The sequence below is a fragment of the Pangasianodon hypophthalmus genome, chromosome 16 (genome assembly GCF_027358585.1).
Source record: "Pangasianodon hypophthalmus isolate fPanHyp1 chromosome 16, fPanHyp1.pri, whole genome shotgun sequence".
Taxonomy (NCBI): domain Eukaryota; kingdom Metazoa; phylum Chordata; class Actinopteri; order Siluriformes; family Pangasiidae; genus Pangasianodon; species Pangasianodon hypophthalmus.
The window spans coordinates 20,489,645-20,515,886 of NC_069725.1; the positions used below are offsets into that span (position 1 = coordinate 20,489,645).

At 36.2% G+C, this 26,242-nt stretch overlaps 3 protein-coding genes and 1 long non-coding RNA gene across 8 annotated transcripts in view; 3 read left to right on the forward strand and 1 right to left on the reverse strand.

Annotated features, from left to right (window-relative positions):
- Positions 1-1,343: 1,343 nt before the first annotated feature.
- Positions 1,344-9,248, reverse strand: LOC117599243 (uncharacterized). Of its 2 annotated transcripts, none has more exons than XR_004579708.2 (4): positions 9,003-9,248; positions 8,227-8,301; positions 7,325-7,521; positions 1,344-2,646 (listed from the first exon to the last, which is right to left on the reverse strand). It is a non-coding gene; the product is annotated as an uncharacterized LOC117599243 (long non-coding RNA). The 2 variants fall into 2 exon arrangements; XR_004579709.2 differs by having other exon boundaries at positions 8,227-8,317.
- Positions 4,487-26,242, forward strand: part of hoxc10a (homeobox C10a) — a 60,418-nt gene continuing 38,662 nt past the window's right edge. Inside the window, exons 1-3 of one of the 3 annotated variants that reach the window (XM_026920557.3) lie at positions 4,487-5,389; positions 7,251-8,453; positions 23,030-23,167. In XM_026920557.3, coding sequence (XP_026776358.1) covers positions 4,648-5,389; positions 7,251-7,525 — 1,017 coding nt within the window. In that variant the 5' untranslated portion in view covers positions 4,487-4,647 and the 3' untranslated portion in view covers positions 7,526-8,453; positions 23,030-23,167. Of the gene's footprint in view, positions 5,390-7,250; positions 8,454-15,490; positions 15,625-23,029; positions 23,168-26,242 lie in introns of those variants that run through there. The other 2 variants (XM_053240883.1, XM_053240882.1) reach the window with 2 other exon arrangements.
- Positions 11,290-23,149, forward strand: hoxc9a (homeobox C9a). Of its 2 annotated transcripts, XR_008304252.1 has the most exons (3): positions 11,290-15,706; positions 16,680-19,043; positions 23,030-23,149. XR_008304252.1 is itself a non-coding variant. In XM_026920563.3 (2 exons), the coding sequence occupies exons 1-2, from the start codon at positions 15,169-15,171 to the stop codon at positions 16,919-16,921; spliced, it is 780 nt and encodes a 259-aa protein (XP_026776364.1). In that variant the 5' UTR covers positions 11,290-15,168; the 3' UTR covers positions 16,922-19,625. The 2 variants fall into 2 exon arrangements, 1 of the variants encoding a protein (XP_026776364.1); XM_026920563.3 differs by lacking the exon at positions 23,030-23,149 and having other exon boundaries at positions 16,680-19,625.
- hoxc8a (homeobox C8a) lies at positions 21,058-24,693 on the forward strand. Its single transcript, XM_026920559.3, has 2 exons — positions 21,058-21,847; positions 23,030-24,693. The coding sequence occupies exons 1-2, from the start codon at positions 21,412-21,414 to the stop codon at positions 23,344-23,346; spliced, it is 753 nt and encodes a 250-aa protein (XP_026776360.1). The 5' UTR covers positions 21,058-21,411; the 3' UTR covers positions 23,347-24,693.

Sequence of the window (26,242 nt, forward strand, 5' to 3'; positions counted from 1 at the left end):
GGAGGAAAAAAAATCTTTGACAAAACGGCAGAACGAAAGCGATTTGAGACTACACACACACATAAACACACACACACACACACACACACACAGAAAGAGAGAGAGAGAGAGAGAGAGAGAGAGAGAGAAATTTGTGTGCAGCCTATTGAGATTTAGACTCACATGAGCCAACTTATGTAATCATTCTCAAAATATTGGCTTGTGGGCTCTGTGCATGCGCATATGAAGTTAAAATATTTAAATGTTGTCTTTGTGCTTCACTAATGTGAATGCCTTCACCTTTAACCTGTCGCAATAAAGTGGTGTTAAGGCCAACACTTAAACCAGTAAGTGCATGGAACAGAATAGAGAACCAATGAGAATAAGCGTGATTGCAACAAGAAATGTGTGAAAAGTCAGACTTTACCCTGCAAGTACACCAGGTAACTTGCCACGCCCAGTAAATAAATACACTTTATTATCCCAATAAAATGCACTTTCTGTGCATGCAAGGGAATGTTTTGTTATTTATTTTTTCATTTTTCCCCCATTAGCTATTAGCTATTTAAAAGCAGTACACGCAATAAAGTCTTAGTCCAACACTCTTGTAAATTTCATACATTGTTCATTTAATAAGGAAGTTACTCCCGTGGCGATACAACGTGAGATACAGTGACTTAATAAGCTACCTTAGCGTTAACATATGAGCATACTAGATATTCCATTATTTATTCCAGTGTATTTATCCAAGAATAGAAACTAACTTGTGTGTAAGGCTTAAAGAGAATGGGTGTCGTTAGTTGATGGCTTTCACGCTTTCCTTGGCAGTGAGCTTTGCCCGCAGAATGGTGTGAGAGACAGATAGCAAACGAGAAGGAAGGGTACTGCCATAGCCAAGGATCAAGGCTAAAAGACTACTCTTGTCACGCCCACCAACCTTGGCCCTGGTTTAATGACGTAGACAATTTGTCGAATTCCTTGGCTTGCGTCATCATCCTACCGAAGAAGAGACTTCTTGAGTGTCCGCCTACCAAACGAGAGACACTGGGTCGTCTGCAGCGCCTGGAAAGCGTTCTGTGTGCAGTGCAATTGCCATTTTTCGGTAGCTTGTGAGAGTGATAAATAAGACCCTTTAAACAAACCATAAGTCTGCATAGTTTTTCGCGCGGTTCCTGAATTTTATTTCTGCAAGACTACAGGGGGAGCTGCAAAAAGGAGTGATAGGACGCAGCGGATGTCATCTGAGTGCACTCTTGGAGAAAAAGGAGGAAATGGCTTAGACTTCATAGACATCAATACTCTCAGACTCAGAGTCTGGAGCCAACTCACTATAAAACTTAAATGGAGACTGGATTTCGATTTTATGTCTGTATAATTTGCTGATCAGGGGGAAAAAAAACACAAAACGCAAGCTCAAAAAAACAACAACAACAAAAAAAACCTAAAATATAAATATTGTCTTCCATTGTAGCCTCCATTACCTATTGTTTTAGAGCAATATAGCTTAGTTCCTTTCCTATGGATGTGATGAAATGTTGTAAATATACTCTCTATTGGTGATCAGCACTTATTTGTGTGGTCTTTCGTGATATTAAAAATTTAATAAAAAGCTGATGTGATTACCACTCTCTGGTTTATAATCGCCTCTGAGTTGTTACATGCAGCAAACATAAATTTTCATTAGGCCCAGTGAATAGATACCAGTCTGGTGAAGGAAGACGGCTAAAGCCTAGCCACTTCAAAGTAGAAACAATATTTCAGAGTGCTGGCGGTTCACAAAAGCGACCAATGCCGCAAACTTCTCCTCACGTCCTTAGCGAGGGAAGAGATGTACTCTTAGAACTACCAAATAATTTCTAATTTTACATTTGTTGCTTTCATTGGAAATAGGCCTATTCAAGTAGTCTATGGCAGGATAGCATGTATATGCATATGTAATATCTTTCTTACCAACTCCATAAAAATGTATTTCAGTATCTGTTTAAGTATTTAATTTTATTCACAAGTATTTCAAGAGAGTACTGTCATAGAGTAAACAAAATAAATAATGCACAAATCATACTTTCAATTATTTTATTGAATAAATCACAGTTTGGAAATAGTTTACAATAATATCTTGTTTAGAAAAAAATGGCATTGGAAAATGATTTTAACATTTCAATGAAATATTTTTTAATTATCTTTCTTAGTTTTAAGTAGGCTTTGAAGTTTATAGCTGAACAAACACAAAACACGCACACAAAGTTTCTGAAAAAGTACATTAGTGTGACGTCGTTACACATCAAATGTGTGACAGTTTAAAAATGCACTAAGAATAAAATAAAAGCCTTAATATTGTCCATAAAGTGCAAAAATTACTAGATGAAAGCAGACTATACCATAAATTAGAATTTAAATATATTATATTAAACATACCTGTTCTGCCAGTATATAGGTATAAAAAAAGAAAACATAACCTAAATTGAAAATGCTAATTATAATTTATTTGACCACCATTATTTTTCACAAAACCACTATTGTAAAATAAACAATGAAAACCTGAAAAGCCAGCTGAAGAAATTCTACAACTGTTGGGAGAGAAATGAGAATTACAAATAATTCACATTGCGACAGCCTGAAGCTCTGGCTTCATAAGGAAAGCTTCTTGATGAAATGAAGAGGCCTTGTCTGAAAATTGTACATTGGGAGAAAATGCATTTTAGTATCTTATATATTTTTGTTTATGTTCTCAAGCTCTTGTGCAAAAATATTCATTCTGAAAACAACCCTAACCAATATCTAATTTAATGTATCAGTAGCCATGTGCACAAAGTCATTTATTTACTATAATAGTACATAACAGTGGAACCAACTTTAACATGAACGTTGAGCTTTCAATTATAATTCAGTTTGTTTCACTTAAATACCCACATGTTTAAAGTTAACATTTTTAAATATATCAGCAGAAATACAAAACCAACACAAAATCTTAAAATGCATTTATGTATTTTTTTTCTAGTTTGCACATTTAATTTAAAATTAGTATTCTAAATATACATATTAAATAAAACATATACATGCATATATTTATACATATGTTACATAAATACACATAGCTTTTACTTCGAACGATTGTTTGCACAATTACTTGCAAGCACTGGCTGAAGCGCTATATACTATAGCACTATATACTACACTATAATTCTATATAAAAGCAAGATTTAAACTAATTAGACAATTAGTTTAATTGATCTCAACTGGATAAATTACGTTGTGCTAAACTGATTCAAATAATTATTTAAAAACTATCAGTATTTTGTACGATATTCCAATTTTTACATTCATGAATGAATACTAGTACTATACTGAAATGTATCGCACCCCATGATGAGTCATTCATTTATTTATTCATTCATTAATTCACACACCCCCCCACACACACATGCACACACACACACACACACACACATATGTCAAGCCAGGGATGGGTGTTTTCCATTGCGACTCTGAAATGATTAAGCAGTTACTGTGTGAAAATATTTAAAATATTATTTTAAAATAAAATCTGACGTTCTCTTTATAGTGCATTCTTCTGTGTTCTGGAACCCAGGAAGTGGAATGAACTTCCCCTGGCTGACAGATGAGTCATCAAACGAAAACTGAAAACCTACCTTCCCATCAAACTACGTAAATAAACACTAAATTCTCACCAAAGAAAAAAAAAGAAAGAAAAGAAAAAAGGGGAAAAAGTGTTTTTTTTTTTTTTTTTTTTTTTTGCTGTACTAATTACTCTCTAACCGGGTTTTAACTTAGTACTCTTAGACCCTGACCTATTTGTACTAACATAAGTTTTTATTTATTTTTTATTTTATTTATTTATTCATTTAGATGGAGTCTACAAAGAAATTTTATACGCGCTCTGGATAAGGGCGTTGTAAGTGCTAAATTGTTGTAGATGTAAATGTATTCCCGCCTCGCGCTCAGTCAAACACGGGATCAAGGATAGAGGGATAGAGAACAGGATAGAGCGGTTACTGAAGATGAATGAACAAAAGTATTATTAGCAGCAAGATTAATATAAGACGTAAGCCTCATTCGCTAGAACACACACACACAATCCAGTTCTCACCATCAATGTAGTGAACAAACATACCTCCGCATACCTCCTGTGTGAAATGACAATGACTATCCTTTGTCCAAATACATTGCATAATTATTTGAGTGGACACTCGATTAGAGGCTAACAAGGCTGCAAATTGCGCTATTTATTTATTGTACTTTCTCTTTGTCATCTTCCATATTATCAAGTGCATCATTTCTATACTACGTTGCTTTTTGTCTTCTCCTAAGCCACTGGGTGTCACACGTTGGGCTGCTCTTTGTTCTCTTTAATAGAAGTGTCCTTTCACAAACGTTTCGGCTAGATGGCGCCATTGCTCTACCCTGAGCTCCACTCACTCACCAACTTGACCCTCTTGACGTCAGAGCAGTCTAGAGCATCAAGGCCACTTCCAAAACCCTATTGGTCTGAAAATCACATGACGGAGCGCCTTGAATCCATAATTATGTTGCCGATATTTTTCGCTCCCCCCCACCTCCCAAAAGATGTCAGCGTCCTACTGTCCTTATCCATTCCGACATAAACGAGCTTGCTTTAAAACATAAGATCAACACGCCCAAGTTAGCAAAATGTCATGTCCGAACAACGTGGCAGCCGGCTCGTTTCTGATGGATTCGCTGGTGGGAGAAACGTCTCCATACAGAGGTGAAGGATATTCTGCTAACTCTGGGATGTACATCTCAACGTCCGCAGAATATGGCTGTCAGATGATGAGAAATTTAGGCGTCGCTGGTGTGCCCCACTCCAAACGGGATGAGCTGCCACCGAGCACCGTGCTAATCAGCGGCTATGAGCACGCGCATTACCTGTCGCAGCGGGACGCCTGGACGACCGCCTCCAAAACTTACAGAGGTGCCCAACCTGTTGCCCAGCCTTTGCACCCATGCTCTTTTACAAGCAGCGGCGTCAAGGAAGAGGCTATACCTTGTCTGTATCAGTCTGATATCGATAGTCCCAAGGAGTCTACGGACTCCTCCACCTATATCCGACTGGGAGACAATAGCAACCACACTAATCAAAGCAGCGTCTCCTCCGCCGGGTATTTCAGAGGGAACCAGGTGTATACAACTGAAAGGGTGCATGAAGAAGACGGATTCAACTCGGACTTTAACCGTATTTCAAGAATAACAGCTCCCACAGAGGCACGAGCCGTAGATTCGTTTGTCAAGAGCAGCAAGTCGCAGCAGGACGCAAAGGGCGAGGAAACCAATGCGGAGGAGCATAGTGTGGATAAGAGACAACAACTTAGGAAAGAAGACGGCGGCCCGAAGAACGACAGCTGTACAGATGATTCTGAGAGCGAATTGAAAGGTGATCAAATTAACGCCCATGCTGTCTATTTATTTCTGTGTGTCTCCGTGTTGTGTGTGCGCGCGCATACGTGCGCGTTTTTGTACTCTCTCTCTCTCCCTCTCTCTCTCTCTCTCTCTCTCACACACACACACACACACACACAAACAACAGGTTGTCCTACAGTCAATATTTGAATCACAAGCCTAAGTAAAACAAAGAATAAAAGAATATAAACCACGCTTTTATCATGACACAAGACATCCTGTCTTCTGTTCATCAATACAGACGGAGAACAGATGTCTAAACCGCATTTGACATAAAAACACACAAAACGGAAAAGACAATTTGCTTTGAAATAAACAAAATCACTGGACATGCACAAACATGCATGGACCACACATAGGTACACAAGCACACACAGCAAAAATAAAAACAAAAACTGTTAATTAAATGATTCATTTTATGCGCAACGGTGAGTAGATAGTAGATGCAGACACAGTTTTACGCACACAGCGTTTAATGTGTATGTATAGTAAAGTATAACAGATGTCAGGGAGAGATAGGGCTCTAATCGTGCTGTGATAATAGCGAATTGTTTGTATCTACTGGTGACCCTACAAAATCTGTGCTGTCGACGCATGCATTATTTTGGTAGATCTTTATCTAAATTAATCTTGTTTTAACGTTAATTAAACACATATGTCTAGTACATAACGCGACTAATGTTACCGAATATTGTTAGTGGAAAGAAAGCATCGTATTTCTTTTGAATAAAATACATTTAGGACCAATTATAAATGACCCAATGTCTAAAAATATTGAACCTTGTGTTTTCAATTTCAAATACCGAATTCCGCTTGAAATATATTTAATATTTAGAGTGTTTCTGCTCATAAGAATTTCCGGCATGAAGTGATTCAAATTAAACTTATATTTATATTTCTGTGAAAATTACTGTTTATTCCAATTACAATTAAAATTGACGTTAATCAGAGGAATATAATTATACTGGAAAATATGACCATATTAATTAAAGCTGTTAATACTGCTGCCTTACTTCCTGAAGTGAAAATGTATATGGACAAATTTTATATTTGTATTTTCTTCATCACAGACGCAGTCCAAAACATTTGTTTATTTCAGTGTAATATTATATTACTTCATATTATTTCAGTATTTAATGTTGCTTTCTACATCGTTTCCTGAACAGTATTGCTAATTTACATTAAACATTTAGGAAATATATTTTTTTTTTACATGATTTAGTACTACACGGTATGTGCGTTTTAAAAATAGGGTTAAATGGGTTTATAAAAAGAAACCAAAACAAAACAAAAAATCGAATTAGACTTAAGAGAGTTATTATTAATTGAATTTAATTATTAATTCAGTATATTGACTTCAGGCTTCAGTGTAATTATTATTATTATTTATTATTAAAGAATTGATTGTTATATATAATACACATATATGTAAGAGAGTAAGAGAGAGATTATTATTATTATTATTTATTATTATTAACAAAATGAATATTATATATATATATATATATATATAATAAAATGGAATCTTTAAACCTTTAAACCGCCGGAAATTTTTTATGTACTATACTGAACATTCAGTACATCTACTACTACTACTACAACTACTACTACACACACACACACACACACACACACACACACACATATATATATATATATATATATATATATATATATATATATATATATATATATATATATATATATATATACATATATATATATATAAACAACATCATATAACTATTACAGTTGTATTATAATGTGAAACGTAATTTGTTTTGATCAAGTTCCGTTCTCATTCTGAACATATACATTATACTTCATTACTGCAGATGAAGCAAAGTTGGAAAACACAACGGGGAACTGGCTAAAAGCTAAAAGTGGACGGAAGAAGAGATGTCCTTACACAAAGCATCAGACACTTGAGCTTGAGAAGGAGTTCTTGTTCAACATGTACTTGACTCGAGAGCGCCGTCTGGAGATCAGCAAGAGTATCAACCTCACAGACAGACAGGTCAAGATTTGGTTTCAGAACAGAAGGATGAAACTGAAGAAGCTTAACAGGGAAAGTCGGGTCCGGGAGCTAACGGGCTACAACTTCAACTGAAGAGAGGACAGACAAGCAAAAAGCAACACAATTACTTTCATTCATTTTTATCAATACCTCGGACTTTCTCTCACACACACACACACACACACACACACACACCGTTTGCATCTCGGCATAGGCCTAACTTCATATTCCCTTTCAGACTGCAGTAATTGTGTAAATTAGCGCACATAAAGGGATCCTCGGCTCGTTCAAACATTAGGGCATGTCTTGCTATACATGAGCTATCTACCTGATGTCTTAGATTAGCTTGTTTGTCCTTAGTGCGCGTGTGTCCTAAACAATGCGTACTGTGTACTTTGCATGTCTGCTGTTGATTTGTCAATTTCATTTTTAATTCGACAGAGTGTTAAATAAAAGGGGGTTGGGAAATATAATGTCCTTGCATCTCCTTCCCCTTGTATATCCTCTTTAGCTTTCTGTTGAGAGAGAGAAATAACGGTAAGGGCAAGTGAGAGAGAGAGAGAGAGAGAGAGAGAGAGAGAGAGAAGATTGTAGCACTTCCAATAAGAGTGGGAGTCCCCATAACGTTGATTTAAATATTATCCAGGTGACCACAGTAAGTCAAGGTCATAAAATTGTAATGTCATGACGGTCCTGCAAAGCGCTGGGGGTGGATTTTATGATCTGCAAATATAATGTGCTGGTGCAGTAAAGATGCATTAAAAAGCGGAGTGGAGGAAGGCTAATCCACATACCCAGGCTTGCAATGTGCTGGCCTCACTGGCGCGCTCTGCGGGCTGTTATAGAGGCAGGAAGCCTGTTTAATGGCTCTGGAAAAACACAACGCTTACACACCAGGCAGTCGACATGGATGTACGATAAGCATCAACAACAACAACAACAGCAGCAACAACAACAACAATCAATCAATACGTGGATCATATCATATACAGATAAACAGATTTCAAGAAAGGCCGAAAAGGTAAGACCGCTTTTTTCAATATGTTTGTTGAATCTTTAAAACCTGTTTAGTCAATCTATGGTCGACTTAAAAAAAAGTAACAGCTTTGGTTAAAAAATATCTGCGTTTGTTTAACATGGTAATAAGCAATGGACTTCTAAGACCTTACAGATAGTTGTGGTGGACGTCTTCTTGTTAATAGGCTATAATCGGCACACTAATACATGGTTTGTTTGTAGAGCTAATTTAAATGGCTATTTGCATACTGTTGAACTATTTGAATCGTTTGTCATAACTGCGAGGCTAAACTTTATAATGGTTTCATTTTGCTTGGAACTTTTAAAGGCTGTATCTTAATTGCTTTTTCTCTCACATGCTAGTTTTTTCGTAACCCTCTTTAAACTTAGTCATATTTTAGCTATGTAATGCAAAAGTCAATGTGGTTGCCTTAAAAGTTTAAAAGATTGGTACTACTACTTGACGGCGTCTAAGAATCAAGAGAACAAACCCTAGCAACAATTACTGGTTACATGTCATCTGAACCGATGTGAAGCAGAACAAAATTCTTACTTGTTTTGCGAAATGTTATTTTGTCTTCTCCGGTGAATAACGTCGTCACGCGCAGCTGGTGCGTGGTTTAGGTAGTTTCATGTTGTTGGGATTGAGCTTCCTGGCTCGACAACAAGAAACTGCCTTGATTACGTCAGTTCGGCTTCATCAAGGGCGACAATTGCCGTTAAATTACACCCTGTGCAGTGAAGTCTTCGCAAATGGCATTGTAAATGAACTAAACGGTTATAGCCACGGTGGGCTTCTTTTCTCTTTGCTCGCGTTTTAAGTGCTGGGCTGTAAAATGTTTTTAAGCTCTCAGAGGGGAAAAAAGGTTGTAAACATTACATGGGGTAAACCTCGACCGCACCGAAATGTGAAGTCTCTGATTACAAGTTTGGGGTTGGATTGCCTTCTCTGCGAAGTGATAATAGTGGAATTCACATTGGTTATTTAGAGAAAATAATTCGACAGTGAGTAAGGGAAGGAAAAAAGAGATGGACTAGTTGGACGGCTAGATAGATAGATAGATAGATAGATAGATAGATAGATTAAGAGAGTATATTTGAGAGTTTCAGAATTGCATGGACTGTATATTCTAATCCAAGACTTCTTGTTATGCATGTTTGTTGTCTGTTACAGCATACACTATAGAGACTGATTGGCAATGGACTGTGTTTGCTTGTGTGTGTGTGTGTGTGTGTATGTCTCTCTGTGTGTATGTGTGTGTGTGTGTGTAAGAGAGAGAAAGAGGCTGAAATGCTACAAATGTCTAAATGTGCTTGTAATTTGAAGTTTGTTTTTTTTTGAGAAAACTAACGAATCATATTTTACTTTAGTCCGCTTCAATAAATTAGCTGAACTAATACTTTATTTAAAGGTGAAAAACGTGAATCTTGCCCAAAAATTACGTTACTTTGAAAGTACAATATCCAGACGATTAAAGAACTAATCACGAGTTTGTTTGTATTCATTTTAGCAATCGTTTGATACATGCACTAGAATCCTCCAGTGTTTTTACGTTTATTACGTTAGGCCTTTAAATATATGTCGTGATAATGTGCCCTTCATTGACATAATTTCAGATCAGTTTCGAAATAATATAATATATAAAATCAGGAAAATAAACTGTCCAGATATTTGAGCGTCGAAATATTAAATTAGTTAAATAAATAATCCGCCTACTTGAGCGTTGGCTTGTGAAAATATAATTACCACTAAACTGTTTTATTAAACTGTTTTAGTGATACCTAGGTCAGATATAGCCTGAAGACTTATTAAAATTAAAATGGTTATTACAATGGTATTTCGTGTTCCTATAGAATTGCACTCAACAAGGCTATAAAAGCCGTCAAACTCCCGTTTGTCTTAAACACTTGAAACTGAAGACACACACACACACACATATATATATATGTGTGTGTGTGTGTGTGTGTGTGTGTGTGTGTGTGATATAATAGCCTGTAGATTTCTATAAATGTGTTATAAGACACCGTAGGCCTTGTTAAGTGAAAATAGCAGCATAGTGAATAACAGTACAAATTTCAAGTCAAAGATGGCCCAGAAGAATAATTACACAATAAATTACACAATAATTAAGATTTCGGTGTGTGTTATGATATGGCCTGTTTTTAACTAAGAGAGGGTTGATATGGATTTCGCCATCTTTGCTTGTTTTGTTAACCCCCCTCCACTGCCTTCAGCTGTTTTGCGACGGGAGGAGACAGTCTGGAATCCAAAGTCATTTTCATTCAGTTGAGTGAATGGGGAACTCCTCTGGAATGCGTCACCAACAAAGAGTTTACAGCATACGAAATTACCCCCACAGGACATTACCGCCTATAGTACATGGATATAGAGGCAATTTCCTTCCAACATCCTACAGCCACACGTATAAGTGATAATTAAAAAAAAAAATCAGTGCATAACCACATACATACCCAGAAATTTGTTTAGCCAAAATACATTAGCGTTCTAATCACTGGCCTAGTGGACAGACTTAATACATGAAATATGAAAAAGTAGTATGGTAATGCAGATATGAATATCCTACCCAGTCATTGAACCCCCGACACATTAAAACGTAGTTAAATAATAGTTTTATAATGTGAATTAAGAGTTTAGAGAACACACTTGCAAATAACTAATTATTTTGTCATGTGGGTTTGCTCACATGGCAAATAATTAGTTAAATTATATATATATATATATATATATATATATATATATATATATATATATATATATACGCATACAATTCAGAAGAATGCGTTTTAATAATTTCATAAAATAATTTTAGTTACATTACACATGGAACACAAAACATTCTAAATTAGTAATCTAGAATTTAATCAAAACATTCAATATAGAAATCCTGTGAATTGTTTGTGCGTATATTATATTGCTAAAGATCACCTAATTAGCAATAGGAATTTGTGTATGATATAGTATATTAATAGAGGATACGTCTGCTGGTTATGGTTGTACTTTCCTTTCCTTTTCTATTTAAATATATTTTTTATATTTTCTAAATTGAACCTAATGAAGCTTCAGGCTTTCTCAGGAATACCGCACAGTAGCCTATGTGTTACAACAATGTCACTACAGAGTACATTTAAGGGCTAAGGAAACAGCTCAAAGGTTTCATTATGCCTATTCCTCATATAACCTATAATAGTTGCGAGACTTTGAGAAATTCTGTTATTTATGTGAATAATGTTAATATTAGCATGCTCAGCACCATACATGGACAGATGCGTTTTGTCTGATGGGCTCTCATATTGCGAGCAGATGGTACCTACCATATATGGTTGTAGCGCGAATATGAACAGCCTATCCTACTTAATTGAGATGATGTCCTTTCATATAATTAAGCTAATATTCTACGCTTATAATGATAATACTCTGTGTGTGTTTGTGGGAGGAGACCATTTTTTTTAAACGTTTTCTTCTCAGATTAAAACAAGCTAGGGAGAATACTAGGTATCATCTGTTTAATGCTGCCATTAAGTAGAATAATAGTCTATTTTATCAAAGGATACACAAGAACACATACACACACACACTTATATATAAATATATATATATAATTATAATTTAATTATACTTAAATTATATATAGTCAGATTATACTTAAATTATATATATAATTTAAGTGACAGTCTTATTACTGTTGCCTGGTAGCTAAACTTATGTGGAGTGACATAATGATATTAAACAAATGATATTAGAATTTCTTTTTTATAAAGACTTATGCCTTACGTTAACTTTAATACTTTCGTTATTCTTGTTTTGAAAACAGATCAGCTGATGTATCAACTATCAATGTTATGCCATGTGTACTTTAGAAAAAATATTTTTGACAAGATTTGTTTTATAGAAAAAAAAAAAACAGTAAATAAGCCATTGTGTATCCGGATATAAGCCGGGTACCCAGGTGTAACCATACTGCACCCGCTTCAGGGCCTTTAACTGAAACTCTGACAGGGTCAGATTGTTACTGAGCTGTTTTGCACTAGCAATCAAACAATCAAGGTGAGTGTTCTACATACACTTAGTTTATCAGTGATTAAGTACATAAATTCAATGAAATGAAACAAACCTAAACTGTTACAACCAGCACTGAACGAAGAGTTTTCCAATTTTAATATAGACAAATAGACAACTGGAATTAGCGTCATGATATTATAGGACATTTTCACAGTTCCAGTTCCACTTCTGTGACGTTGCTCCTTTCTATTGCTATAAAGTACAAATATTAAGGAGATATTAAACACACGCTTGCTCCGCGTCTGGAGAGGCTACATTGTAGTTCACCAGAAACAGGCTGTACATCCTGACAACATTAGCATTACAAGAGAATAACACTTCTAAAATATTTGCTTCCATTTTATAATTTATTTGAATCGTACAAAAATAGCAACAGTCTGTCTTTTATTTCTCGTCTGAAGACCAACTTTCTTAAAAGTAATTTCATTCAGTATCACCAATAAAAAAACATATGGATAAAGATAGGTTTTACTCTTCATATTTGAATTGCATTAAACCTAATGACAGAAAACACAATATAAATGTATTATTAAAGAAACTTGGTGCACAATGTATAAATACGTATCAACTAACCTGAAAAACAAAACACGGAAAGACAGTTCATAAAGTTCATAAAATTCCTTATCCAATCTAAGATACGGTTTGCAAAGATATATTTTGCTCTCTCGAATGCTGTTCTCGAGAAGGACTGAAAAGCATGTGCTAATAAACAGTGCACAAAACTGGCCAGGGCAAAAGCACACAAACACAGTGATTAAGTACCTAAGTTTATCAGTAAAGTTCACAATACAAAAGTATCAGTTTTACAGAGACTCCCATGGCTCTCCAAATGTGCTTCTCAGGAAAGATGGCGTGTTTCAGTGGATATGCTTTTTAAACTACTCTAGTGTTAAGAGTGCACCAACATCTGCTCTGCAAGGAAAGAACTAAAATATTTGGTGAGGCCAGAGACCCCTGCATTATTTTCTCGACTAGAGTCTGATGCACACACACTCGAGAAAACGCTGGTTCTCATGTTAAGTTTCTCGCTCAGTGTAGATTATCTATAAATCTAGCAATAGCTTTGAAACACTAGTTTTAAAATTTAAGTATTGTTTTTAAATAGATGCAAATGTAATAAGGACACTGACAAACTGGAGTTACTGGAGTTTCACGCTTGTTATAGTAATATAATACAAAAGTATCTAGTTTATTATTACCGCTTTCCTCTGTATGTGAAAAAGTTCAGAATTCCAGGTAAAATTGGGAAAGAACCTTGATCTATTTGACAGGGCCAGTTTAGGGTACTCCCACCTCAAAGTGCTGTCATAAACAGGGTGCGTAAATATGTGCTTTCCTATAAATATGAGCATGTTTCACTTATTGAAAGCTTACTTTATGCAGTTTAGCTTTATGTTGTCAATGTGCTCCAATACAGATATACGCAAATTTCTAAATTAATTTGTTAAAATGCAAATTAGTTTAAAATACGCCTAGTGCTCGACTTAAAATTCTACAAAGTATAGAAAGTAATTATTTACATCAATCATTGGAAATAACTTGGCCATGTCCTTGTACGGTTGTCTTAAAAATACAAATACTTAGATAATTTTTCTTTATTATTTTTCAGTAGTTTCCGTTATAATGAACAATTTCATTTCCAAATTAATTTGAAGTTAAATGTATATATAATAGGTAAATAAATAAATAAGCACGCATTGCCTGAGCACTCAGATGTTTCAGGGTACCAGACATACAACTCTTTTTCACCTCGATCCTCCATTTTGGCTTGGTGAGTGCTGGTTATATGTATAACTACAGGATACTCTAATGCAGTTTTATTAACGACACGAACAATCAGATTTTTTCCTCATAAAAATTTATTGAGGGACATGAAAGCATGCACCACCACTTGCCGAATATAATCGCTGTTGTGGCCAAGTGTTCAAGCACCGTTTCCCACCTCCTCAGTTTTTTAAAACTACGTTTTATGGGGGATGCCCCAAATCGGATTTATTTAAAACTGGTGGTAACCAAAGTTTCAGTGAGAAATATCAAGCCAAAATCTTACATCTGTACCACAAATAATTCAGTTTTATTCATATTTCAACAAAGTCTGTCTCTTCCAATAATACGTTACAAAATATAAAGTAATAAAACCATCAGCGACTTACATAAATGATGGATTGTTAATTATAATAACAATGGGGAGAGGATGCGCAAAAACCTAGACAGAGCAAAGCGAGAAGGCTATATGCTCGACAAAGATGAATTACAGAGAGAAATAGTGCCCCTATAAGATAATAATACTTTCTAATCGAAGCCAAATGTCTTCTCTCATCTGAGAAATACATGTTAGGGCAATATAGTATCTATTTATAGTACAGCGTGTAAGGTTACCTAATGAAACATCTGAATTAAGCAGCCTACTGCAATCCTGAAGTGAATTGGTATTGCAAGACAACCCGCGCATTGATCTGCTGTGCACTTTTTTTTCCTGGGGGTAAATGTAATCACGTGTTTCATAGTCGTCCAATCGCAGCCGGGGAAGCTTTCAGAAATAATTACCTGGCTTGATTGTTCTATGGGCAGATAAAAAAAAGTACACATGCACTCCATATAATAATCGGATGCATGTAAAAGAGACGGAAACAGCGCCATGTCGACTACGGGTCCCATAAGTAATTATTATGTGGATTCCTTGATCAACCATGAAAGCGAGGATGTTCTGGCGTCTCGTTTTCCGACTACTGCTCCGATGTCCTCCGGCTCACGCCCGACGCCTCTCGTGCCGGAGTGCGTGGATTATCCGTCGTGCAGCTTTGCCCCGAAACCACCAGTTTTCACTACCTCTTGGGCCCCTGGTCATTCACAGTCGTCGGTGGTTTACCACCCGTACACACACCAACCTCACTTAGGAACGGACTCGAGGTATGTCCGCTCGTGGCTAGAGCCTATTCCTGGTACTGTGTCCTTTCCAGGCTATGCAGCTAACAGCAGGCACTATGCGCTAAAGCCTGAAGCCTTTCAGGATCCCCGAACTACAGACTGTTTATCTTCAAACGGACGCACCTATTCGGATTATGTCTACTGTTCGGCGGTCGACATCAGGGACAAGCAGCAGAATGCATCTTCCCCCGAGTCTGAGATCGTTTCTTCCGGAAAGCACAAAGACGAGAAGGCTGAACTGGACCCAAGTAAGTTAAAAGCCATTCTTGTTTACAGCTGCATTTGAGACGCCTCGGGTTTATTGCGTTCGCTTGGTGGTTGGCTGTGTCCTCCGTCGTAAAACCAAGTTCTAAAGCCTTTCATCTGGCCCCTGCCGTTCTCGGCTGGCTCAAGTCTGCTTTTGGTGCTGTCCATAGAAGACAAACGCCGTAAGACAGGGCTGTAAAACGGGTAGCGGGTTATAAAACGGTCTCCTCGAAGGACAGGTCTGGAGAGGCAGTGAATTCTGAGCGAACACTGAATCTCAGTTAAAATTACAAGGTATAATTAGGTAACTGCGGATTTTATATGCGTTTTTATAACTACTAGATGTGTGGCCAGTGGGTAGTAGTGCTAACAGCGCCAGAATGGGTTATAGTAAACAGAGAATAAGAATGGGTTTTAACCACCCTTAAAATAATAGTTAGTATTACTACTGTGTGTGCTACTAGAAAATTATTTCTAAAGCTGGGCTACATTTGGACAGAATCACGCTTAATATAATGTCCTTTAGGAAATTAACTTGTATAGAATAACACGAGCTAAAGACCAGATTTTGTACGGTTATGAAGACATGGGATAATTTCCACAGAAATAAACCCATAAGACGTTCAGGAGACAACAAATGGAATGTAAAAGAGTCCATTAAGTGTAAAGTAGGACGTTTTCACTACAGACTTGAGCCACAAGGGGTATTAGGCTTTTTATGGTCCTATAAAGCGAATAGATCTATTCAAAACTTTACGACGCCAATTCTCACAGCTAGTAAGCAGTTTCAAAGCAAAAGACAGACTTTTGATGCTTTAAAATGTAAATATTAATGGACATAATGCTTTATTTTTCAAAATTACAGTAAAAAACTGTACCAGTCTGAATGATTTATAAATATTTTAAGCCACAGCAGGTTAGAAATGTTTGCTTATAAGGTTGTCTAATTTTTGCCATTTGTACTTTGTTTTGCAGATAATCCCGTGGCCAATTGGATCCACGCGCGCTCCACCAGAAAGAAGCGATGCCCTTACACAAAATATCAAACACTTGAACTCGAAAAGGAATTTTTATTCAATATGTATCTAACGAGAGACCGGCGATACGAGGTGGCCAGAGTGCTGAACCTGACGGAACGACAGGTCAAAATCTGGTTTCAGAACCGACGAATGAAGATGAAGAAAATGAACAAGGAAAAGAGCGACAGCAAAGAATAAAACGTCCAAAACTTTTACTGAATACAGACTGAAGGAAAGTTTAGAAATTTGTCTTAAGTCTTAATAGTTATCTCCTTCCTTGCAACAGGAACAGAAAACATCAAGACACAATGATAGTGCTCTTAATACGGTGTAATTATGATTTCTTGTGACTGCAATTTTACCAACCTTTGTTTGTATTAACACTATAAGTAATTGCACAACTCAGCCTATTTGGATTTAGATTACGATTCTTTATTTTACATTCTTTAAGAAATGCCCCCGGCGTAGAAGCAAGACAATACTTGAACTCCTCAACTTCTAAACTTCGTAATTTATAATTTTTACCTGAATGTTTCTCCGATGTGTGTTTTGATTATTTGTTAAAGGTGTAGAACTTCGATATTTTGTAACAAGTAACATAGTTTAAAACATTTGCGTCAATGTGATCTTGCTGTTTTTAATGTAATTGTTTGTGCATTTTCATTATTCATTTTCATAAAATTGTAAAAAAGTTCAATATGTATTGTAGATGCTTAAATATACTCTACTGCCATCCTATCAGCGTAATTTGTCCCATTTTCTGACTATCAGTGCTATAAAACGAATACATTTGGAGACATTTGGAGCTGGCTGAAGTGTAGCTTGAAGACAGATTTTGGCCTCCACGTAGCAATGTCCTCATCTGGAAAGAATCGAGGTTGGGCTCACTGGGAAAGTCATGCACGATGACAAGGCTACACTGTAAAGCGTTTGTCAACGTACATGTCAAAAGTTGCCCTTAAACATGGGCCTACAAATATACCAAACACACCGGAATGTGGTGTGCTGCATGCCCATGCCATGCACAAGCCATATATATGGTAAAGGATAATCCATAACACACTAAGCCACTAAGCCGCGTTATTATTTGTCCAAGACCTTGTTACGCAAGCTTTTTTTTTCCGGGCAAGAAGTTGAGCTTGGTGGATGGACCAGAACCGCTGTGGTTAAAGTTTTAGACTCTTTTAGAATTTAAACATAATAAGACAACAACAATAAAAAAACAACAACAACAACAACAACAGTCAAATAACGTCACCATCATCAACAAGAACAACAAGAACAAGAAAAAGAACAACAGCAACAACAACAACATTAACATCATCATCATCATCAACAACAACAACAGCAGCAGCAACAACAACAACAACAACAACAACAATAATAATAATAATAATAATAATTCACTTGATCATAATATTTGTTCACAGACTTTTACAAAACAATATCTAGGCAAGCATTTTTCTTCACACTTAAATCAAATAAAATTGCAGCAAAATGAAACAAACTGGAATAAATTATGAAATGTTGTTATTGAAAAAAAAAAACTTAGCTGATTTTCTCGAAAAATTTGCAGCACATTTATTATTGTTAAATGTTAGCATGAGCATCACATTTAACACCCTCTCTACCAGTGTGGATTATCTTATCTTACTACGGTTTTGGGAAACTTGGCCTTTCTTTACTATACACAGATTTCATATATAGACTTAATCTACATCAAACTGTAGAGAGTAGTGGTTCAGGCCTACTTAAGAAAAAATATTTTTTATGTGCAGTTTGAGAGGTTATTAACATTTAGTTATACACACCCTAATTGCTGATGTTTACTGTTTAATTAAACAGATTAATTTGACTATATCATGAAATTTAGACAAAGGTACCTTGCATTTTCTCTCTGTATGCATAGATATGTATACATCTAGGTGTGAATTTAGGTAAAATAATTTGATATGTCTGGCTTTGGTTTCCTGTGCTCAGCTGAAATTGGCTTTTTGTGGCTCTTAACAATGCGAACAGGATGCCGAGATTTCAAAGCCCAGTCAGCCGCATTTCCGCACAGGACAAAAAAAATGCTAGTTTTACAGCCCTTTTGGAGTTTGCGTTGTTTGTCGCAGATGCAGACCAACAAAGAAAACCTGGCTAACTGGCTAGACGTCTGGGCTAAATTACTTTATGGCTTTGTGAGCTGGTGGAGGTGCCGTTCACAGAAAAACCAATTCACTCAGTATGCTGGACTAAGACAACTGAATTTCGCCAAAAGTTCAGGACAACTGCAGAGAACTGAAACAAAACAGCATGATTTTATTTTTACTTTAAGGTACGTGTGAAACTGCTCGGTGCACAGACTCGTTAATTTGCCAGTGTAACCGTAATATAACTTCAGATACCTAATGCCACAGATTAACTGCCTTTTTTTATTTACGATTGCAATTCAAGCGAGGCTTATTTTAAGTAGCACTCAGCGAGCGAGAGAATCAGATAGATTCAATCTACCATGTTTTATGATAGTGTTTGTCTGGCATTTGCCTCACGTTGAATTTACCGATTATTTAAAAAAATTAAGTAAATATAACGCTAGATGGCGATGTTGCCTCACAGTTTGGGTGGATTGAGACAACGTGAGCTGGGAAAACTGGTAAAAAGAATGGAAGCTTCCACTATTAATCACCCGTTCGTATAAACCAGTGGTAAATTGTCAACAATCTGATGTGTTAAACCGTCATCCATTTGATCACTGTCCTAAATGTTTTTTTTTTCTGAGTTTCTTTTTTTTTTTTTGAGAATTCTTTATGTCCTTTTATTTATTTTTTATTTTTTTCAATTTTCGTGGCCTTATCTGCTTTCCAGATTTTCTGCTTGTGCTTTCTAAAGACCGGTCTGAACATTATTGTACACTGTGGCCTATGATGTAATATAATATAATATAATATAATATAATATAATATAATATAATATAATATAATATAATATAATATAATATAATATAATATAATATAATATAATATAATATAATAAGTATTAGTATTAACACGTTCTTATTGTTTTAATAAAATTATGTATGGTTGTGTGAATATTTCAGTATCCTAAAGAGTATAGCTAATGCACCACTGGGCCTGCAGCAGTTAAACCATTCCACCGAAACAAAGACAAACTGGAGCAAATAATCTGCATCTTTATACACTGAAAGAAGTCTATAAATTCAGAGTATGGGCCTCTCATATTTAACGACTAAGTGTAAAAATTGTCAGTAACGCTACAAAACCACATGCTCATATTTTGGAGAGGCCCTACAACCAGTGGAACAAAACAATGGATTAATGTGTCTCCTAAACAGCTAAAGTAGTTTTTGCAAATTTTACTGACACTGGACTGGATATTTACAGCATTTTAGTAAGGTTTACGAGGGTACGAATGACCTTCTGTATCAATGCAAATTTTGTGTGTGTGAGACCGGAGTCGCAAGAATACAGAATAATAGTAACAATAGTAATGCAATAGCAGAACCAAGTAACAGCATCACCTTTTCATTATTACAGATCCAGCATTAAATTTCCATCTGTCACTACAATTATAGCACCATCACTACTAATAATCTAACACGAATAATAATAATAATAATAATAATAATAATAATATTGGTAGTAGTAGTAGTAGTAGTAGTAGCATTGTAGTGACAGATGGAAATTTAATGCTGGAGGTAAAATAATGGAAAGGTAATGCTGTTACTTGGTTCTTCTTAAGTCGTTAACTGTGTTATTTCCGTTTATATGTACTAAGGTCTTTAAACGTACTGCTGCGCAGCTCATGCTCTGTGAGATATATGACATAGACCCATTCTGCAACTTAACAATTATTATTTTTATTTTTGAAAAAATGAGTTGTTTACTAAATGACTAGTCCTTACCAATCCTTTATAGCTACACTCTTCGCAAAACTTTTCATCTTGTGTTATATTCAATGCCATGCCAAAGCATGTAGTCAATTGGTTATTATAGCTGTGGAAATATGCCTACTGAATTATATAAGGAACCATATGTAATTAGGGACAGGGAGAGAAATGCAACGATAATGTGCCTTTTCGAATATAAATCTGTAAATCAAATTTGCCAGCACGTTCTTTTGTTTTAAAATTCAGGCAGTGCAATATCTGAACCCACTCAGATAGTGTGTTCGCACATGGGGCAAAAATCTCAAACATTTAAATTGAATTTTAATTTTTAAATCGGTCAAAGATTTCCCCTCCCTTCAAGGTAGACGTCTGTAGACGCTTTGGAAAGACGAAGCTGTAAAGGGTGGGGTGGTGGGGGAAAGAGTTAGAGGGGGGCTCATTGTAGTGGGGGTGGCTGAGTAGGAAGCTAAAAAAAAAAGTAAGCGCTTGTGACTGACCCGGCGGAGCTAGCCAGCTTTAACCTTAACACACATCCACCCTACACGCCAGGATTTGAGTCTGCAAAAGGGAAAAGGTTGGCGATAGGAAGAGAGAGAGAGAAAGAGTCGAATAGAGGGGAGCTGGAAGTGGAGGCTGCCTCAAATTGTCCGAAGGGGCAGCATTTCTCCATCTAGTTCCGGTTGCTCTGTCTACTACCCTGCATGCTGTTTGGAACAGCAACAATAGGTTACCAACATTTAATCCGGAGGAATATACTTCCACCAGACTGACTGATCTTATTTAATGCGAGATAAACATGAGTTCCTATTTTGTTAATCCTCTTTTTTCCAAGTACAAAGGTGGCGAGACGTTAGAGCCGACTTATTACGACTGTCGGTTCCCACAGAGCGTTGCACGAAGCCACACGCTCGTGTACGGACATGGAGCAGCTGCGCCGGGCTTTCAGCACCCGTCACATCACGTACAGGACTTTTTCCATCACGGCACCACAGGTATCTCTAATCCCGGGTATCAGCAGAACCCCTGCGCTCTGGCGTGTCATGGAGACGCGACGAAATTTTATGGATACGAAGCTCTTCCGAGGCAATCGCTTTATGGTGCCCAGCAAGAGGCGAGTCTAGCGCAATACCCAGACTGTAAATCGTCTAATAGCTCTAACCCTGGAGAAGGACAAGGCCACTTAAATCAAAATACCTCTCCCAGCCTCATGTTCCCATGGATGCGACCTCACGGTTTGGACACTTTTTTAAAAAAATTATTTAGAATTATTCTCCACAATCAGCCATGTTTGCATGTCTCTCTGTGAGCGCGTTTGTTTCTGTGCTAAAGCTCTACTCCGTTATGCATGCTATATAGTTTAGCAGCGCCAAGAGCAAATACATCCACATTTCTTGTCCTTAACATAATTTGTAAACAGAGCTCGGTAGGCGAATCGGTGTTACATACAAAGAAATTTTAACTTTCTAAGGTACTGTCAGTAAACCGAAGGGACGTTTAATAACAAGGCCAGCATGCACAGTCCAAACACAGACAGGTTAAAGAGATCCATGCTCAGATTTTGTCGTTAAATTAGGACAGGTTTGCATTAATCACGTGAAGAAAGCTGAATATATTGTTTTTATTATTTATTATTTTTATTTGTCTGAGTTGGTCAGGAGACACTTCTTACTGTTTGTTGCCGACGAAATAATGGTGACATTTTCAGCAGTTGCATAAAAAAACAGAGGCAATGATTTGTATTCTCCCAATACACTGAATATTATGTATCATCTTTAAAGGGCTGTGAAAGCTATAAGTTACCAATCTCTCTCTCTCTCTCTCTCACTCTCTCTCTCTCTCTCTCTCTCTCTCTCTGTGTGTGTGTGTGTGTGCGTGTGAGTGAGATACCTAGCTAAACCTGCTGTCAAGGGTCAAGGTTTAGTCTACAAGTTTGCATTTCAGTCTAAGTCTAAATTTATTAGCTAGCGTTTATATTTCCAGCATTCGTGAGATTTACAAACTCAATATAACACAATCACATCAGATTTTCTCGTGAGAAACAGCACTGATCACAGTACTTAATAAGTCTCCTTCTGTATTGGTAAACATCTCTACCGTTGCCTACTGTAATTCCCAGTATGTACACTGAAAGTCCACCAAGTATTCGTCCATAACACGGTGATTTGATGCTGTCCCTTAGGCCTGTATCGCACAGGTGAATCGTATGTAATTTGCGAGCGTGTGTGTCTTAGTGTGTGTGTGTGTGTGTGAGAGAGAGAGAGAGAGAGAGAGAGGTATGCTTCCATTAATATAAACTTTGTTTATATTAATTGTGATACCCGCCGTTCATAGCAGCACAGTGGGAATAGTGAATAGCTTGAACTTTCCGTTCATTAATGCAATCAAATGATACATTTTCCCATTTCACCCCAAAGCTCCTGGGAGACGCAATGGGAGGCAGACATATAGTCGCTACCAGACTCTGGAGCTGGAGAAGGAGTTCCTCTTCAATCCGTACCTTACACGCAAGCGGCGGATTGAAGTGTCCCACGCGTTGAGCTTGACTGAACGGCAGGTGAAGATCTGGTTCCAAAACCGCCGAATGAAGTGGAAAAAGGAGAACAACAAAGACAAGTTTCCGGGTCAGAGAGGGGAGGCCGACGCCGAAGCCGACGAAGAGGGCAATGAGAACGGCGAGGCGGAAGAAACCGAAGACAAGGAAACGGAAGAGAAAGAAGAAAGCAAGGACTGATTTTATGGTCTTTTTATGGTTATATGGCGGACAGAAAGAGAAGACATTTCGGGGATAGCTGATGAAAGAGAAGACGCGCCAAACAGTTGGGTCAAAAGTGAGAAAAAAAATCCACAGACGTCAGTCTCTACATAAAAGCACTAAAATAGCTCTTCTAAAAAGTTATAATTAGAGAAAAAAGATAAAATTATGTATTGCCTAACTGCACCGCTGTGAAATAGGTTACATATGTAGGTTACCAATATGCATCAACCCATTCTTAAATTTTGTGATCTTAAAAGCATTATACCTCGATAATGGAGTCGCTTGTATTTCATACTTGGAAGAAGTTTCGAAAAATACCATAATATTAAGATAAGTCACGAGTAACAATAAATCAATATCAAGACTTTGTGAAATACTAGCATTTGAATGTTTACAGAGGTTGTAAACTCTCGTGTTGGTGTTGTATATAGAATTCGTCACAGTATTCTGGCATCATTGATATCAACTTGACAGAAGGATCCAATATAATTCCAATATCCAATATGCCAAAAAAAAAAAAAAAAAAAAAAAAAGAATCCTCGGAAAATGACAATGTTGCAGTAGCACCGTTTTAATGAAAATGACATTGACAAGTGTCGTAATGTGTATTCTGAATTTTACATGAATTAGTACTTGTAGTTTATTATCAAGCTTTGTGATGACGAATGGGCAAGATTGCTTTTTGTAATGTTTTAGTTATTTTATGGGGATCACTAGAGATTGCAATCGTTTGAAAAATCTCGATAAAAGCTACCTAATCATGGGGAATTTGCAATATAGATTTCTACCTAAAGACTTAGTAAAATGTTGCTTTGTAGTATGTTGAAACCTAAGTTATATTATTTACAAACTGAACACTTATGTTGTTCGAGCATTTAAGTCTTCAGAAGACTTAAGTAGCTCAGAGCCAAGCTAACAATTTCATGAAATTGTACTACGCCACTACCTAATTAGACAAAGCTTTGCCTATATAAAATGGTTAGTTTCTCCATATCAGAGAGCAGCTTTGTTTAATAAAATAGTAATAACAGATTTCCCCCAACAACTTAAACTGCCTACAGAGAACGCATATTTGTGCGTAAAGTACCGTACTTGCTACAATTACTACACTACTTTGTTAAAGGAAATGTTGTTACTTTATCGTGCTGGTGTTATAGCGTAGATTTGAAATTGCACTGAGTGTAACCTCCATGTACGTCTTGTAATATCTTACTGTTACAATATGCTCGTTTTAACTGTTCCTCATGTGAATATAGACAGAAATATGTGTGTACATGCCACTGTTATTGACATCATCAGAAGAATAAACATGATGGCACATTCTCCTGCTTTTTTGTTTATTACTGAAGTTTCACTTTCAGTTTTCTTATCATGGTTGTACATTTAGGTTCGCCCAATGTAAACTATCTTCTTTCGATTAGTGGTAGTAGAATAGTAGAAATGTTTAAGGGGATTTCTGAGATATGATGGGATTTTATATTCATATATCCATGAACCTATCAGGGAGAATCAGTCTATGCTATTGTCTATTTTAATTTTAAGTAAGAAAAATATAAGAAACTCCAATTCAAGGACTATCAAGACACGTCAGCCATTACATTTCAGTTGATTTCTTTGAAAAAGAACACCACATTTCTAACTAAATCGATTTAACCATGCATATTGCTGCACTTTGATATGGGGCATAATACAGTTTTCCATATTTTCAGTATAGATACAGGTATCAATGAATAGTAAAAATTAATTATAAAAACGAGTTGTTTTTTTTCTTACCTTAAAGTTTCTCGACTTAAAAAGGTCAACGTCAAAAATGAGCTTTCAGCATTCTGGCCAACTTATCCATAGTCTTATATGTTGGACACCGCCATTATAACCAGAAATACTGACAGAAGTAGGTCAGGACGCTTCAAATGGTGTTATTCATTTAAAGGGGGAAGTTATATAATGTCTATCAGCAAGCCCTTGAATAAAGGTGCATTTCTGTGAAGTGTTATTTCAAAAACTGCAATTATGCTGTTATGCTAATGTATATTTCCATGAATTTCCAAAAAAAAATAATAATAAAAATAAAAATCTTACAAGGTATAGTAGTTAAAGTTTCCTCACTAACTCTATTAAAAAATACTTACCTAATTATTTGAGCATTATTTTAACAAAACATATTAATAAACCTGACAGTTGAAGTGCTACAGTTGTTCCATCCATATTGTTTTTTATGCTATTATAGATTGTTTCTGCGTGTGATATCAGTGACTGCGTATAAACACTTACATATACATATTCACATGCATATAAAGATATATATTCATGTACTGAGTCGACTACATTCACGTGTACATGAATCGTGTACATGTACACGATTCATGTACACGATTCATGTACATTCACGTGTACATGAATCGTGTACATACTAGTACGTGTACATTAGCCATGATTTATTCAGAATCAGGTTGAGAGAAAAACTGGAGAAGTTCTATGAAATTTCAACATTCGCCTCGAAAAATATTGCTGCCATTTGACCGAGCACCTTTTTAACGAGTTAATGCTCTGCGTAGTGTTAACCTTAAATATAAATAGTCTAAAAAAAGTCTTAAATAATCTTTTTCACTTCCTGTTATAATTATCTCAAACGTTATCCAAATAAAACATCATATTCTTAATCCACCAACATCCATTACGTCTTGTAACGAATTAAAATTGTAGCAGGTGTTGACTTGCGCCCTGGAGGTTATTAAGATAGAACAAAGACTACAGTATTATGAGAGTCATTTTCATTGGTATTTTTGTTATATACTCTGGAAAATGATTAATCTTTCTAAGAAATTCAGATTTGATTTATATATTTTTTATTATTCGTATATATGTAATAATA

What these genes read in the sequence shown, in the direction of transcription:
- hoxc9a (XM_026920563.3), top strand. Translation starts at nt 15,169, where the DNA reads ATGTCGACTACGGGTCCCATAAGTAATTATTATGTGGATTCCTTGATC. An exon ending in GAAGGCTGAACTGGACCCAA is followed by an intron (nt 15,707 to 16,679) that starts GTAAGTTAAAAG and finishes TTTGTTTTGCAG; the next exon opens with ATAATCCCGTGGCCAATTGG.
- hoxc8a (XM_026920559.3), top strand. Translation starts at nt 21,412, where the DNA reads ATGAGTTCCTATTTTGTTAATCCTCTTTTTTCCAAGTACAAAGGTGGC. An exon ending in CCCATGGATGCGACCTCACG is followed by an intron (nt 21,848 to 23,029) that starts GTTTGGACACTT and finishes TTCACCCCAAAG; the next exon opens with CTCCTGGGAGACGCAATGGG.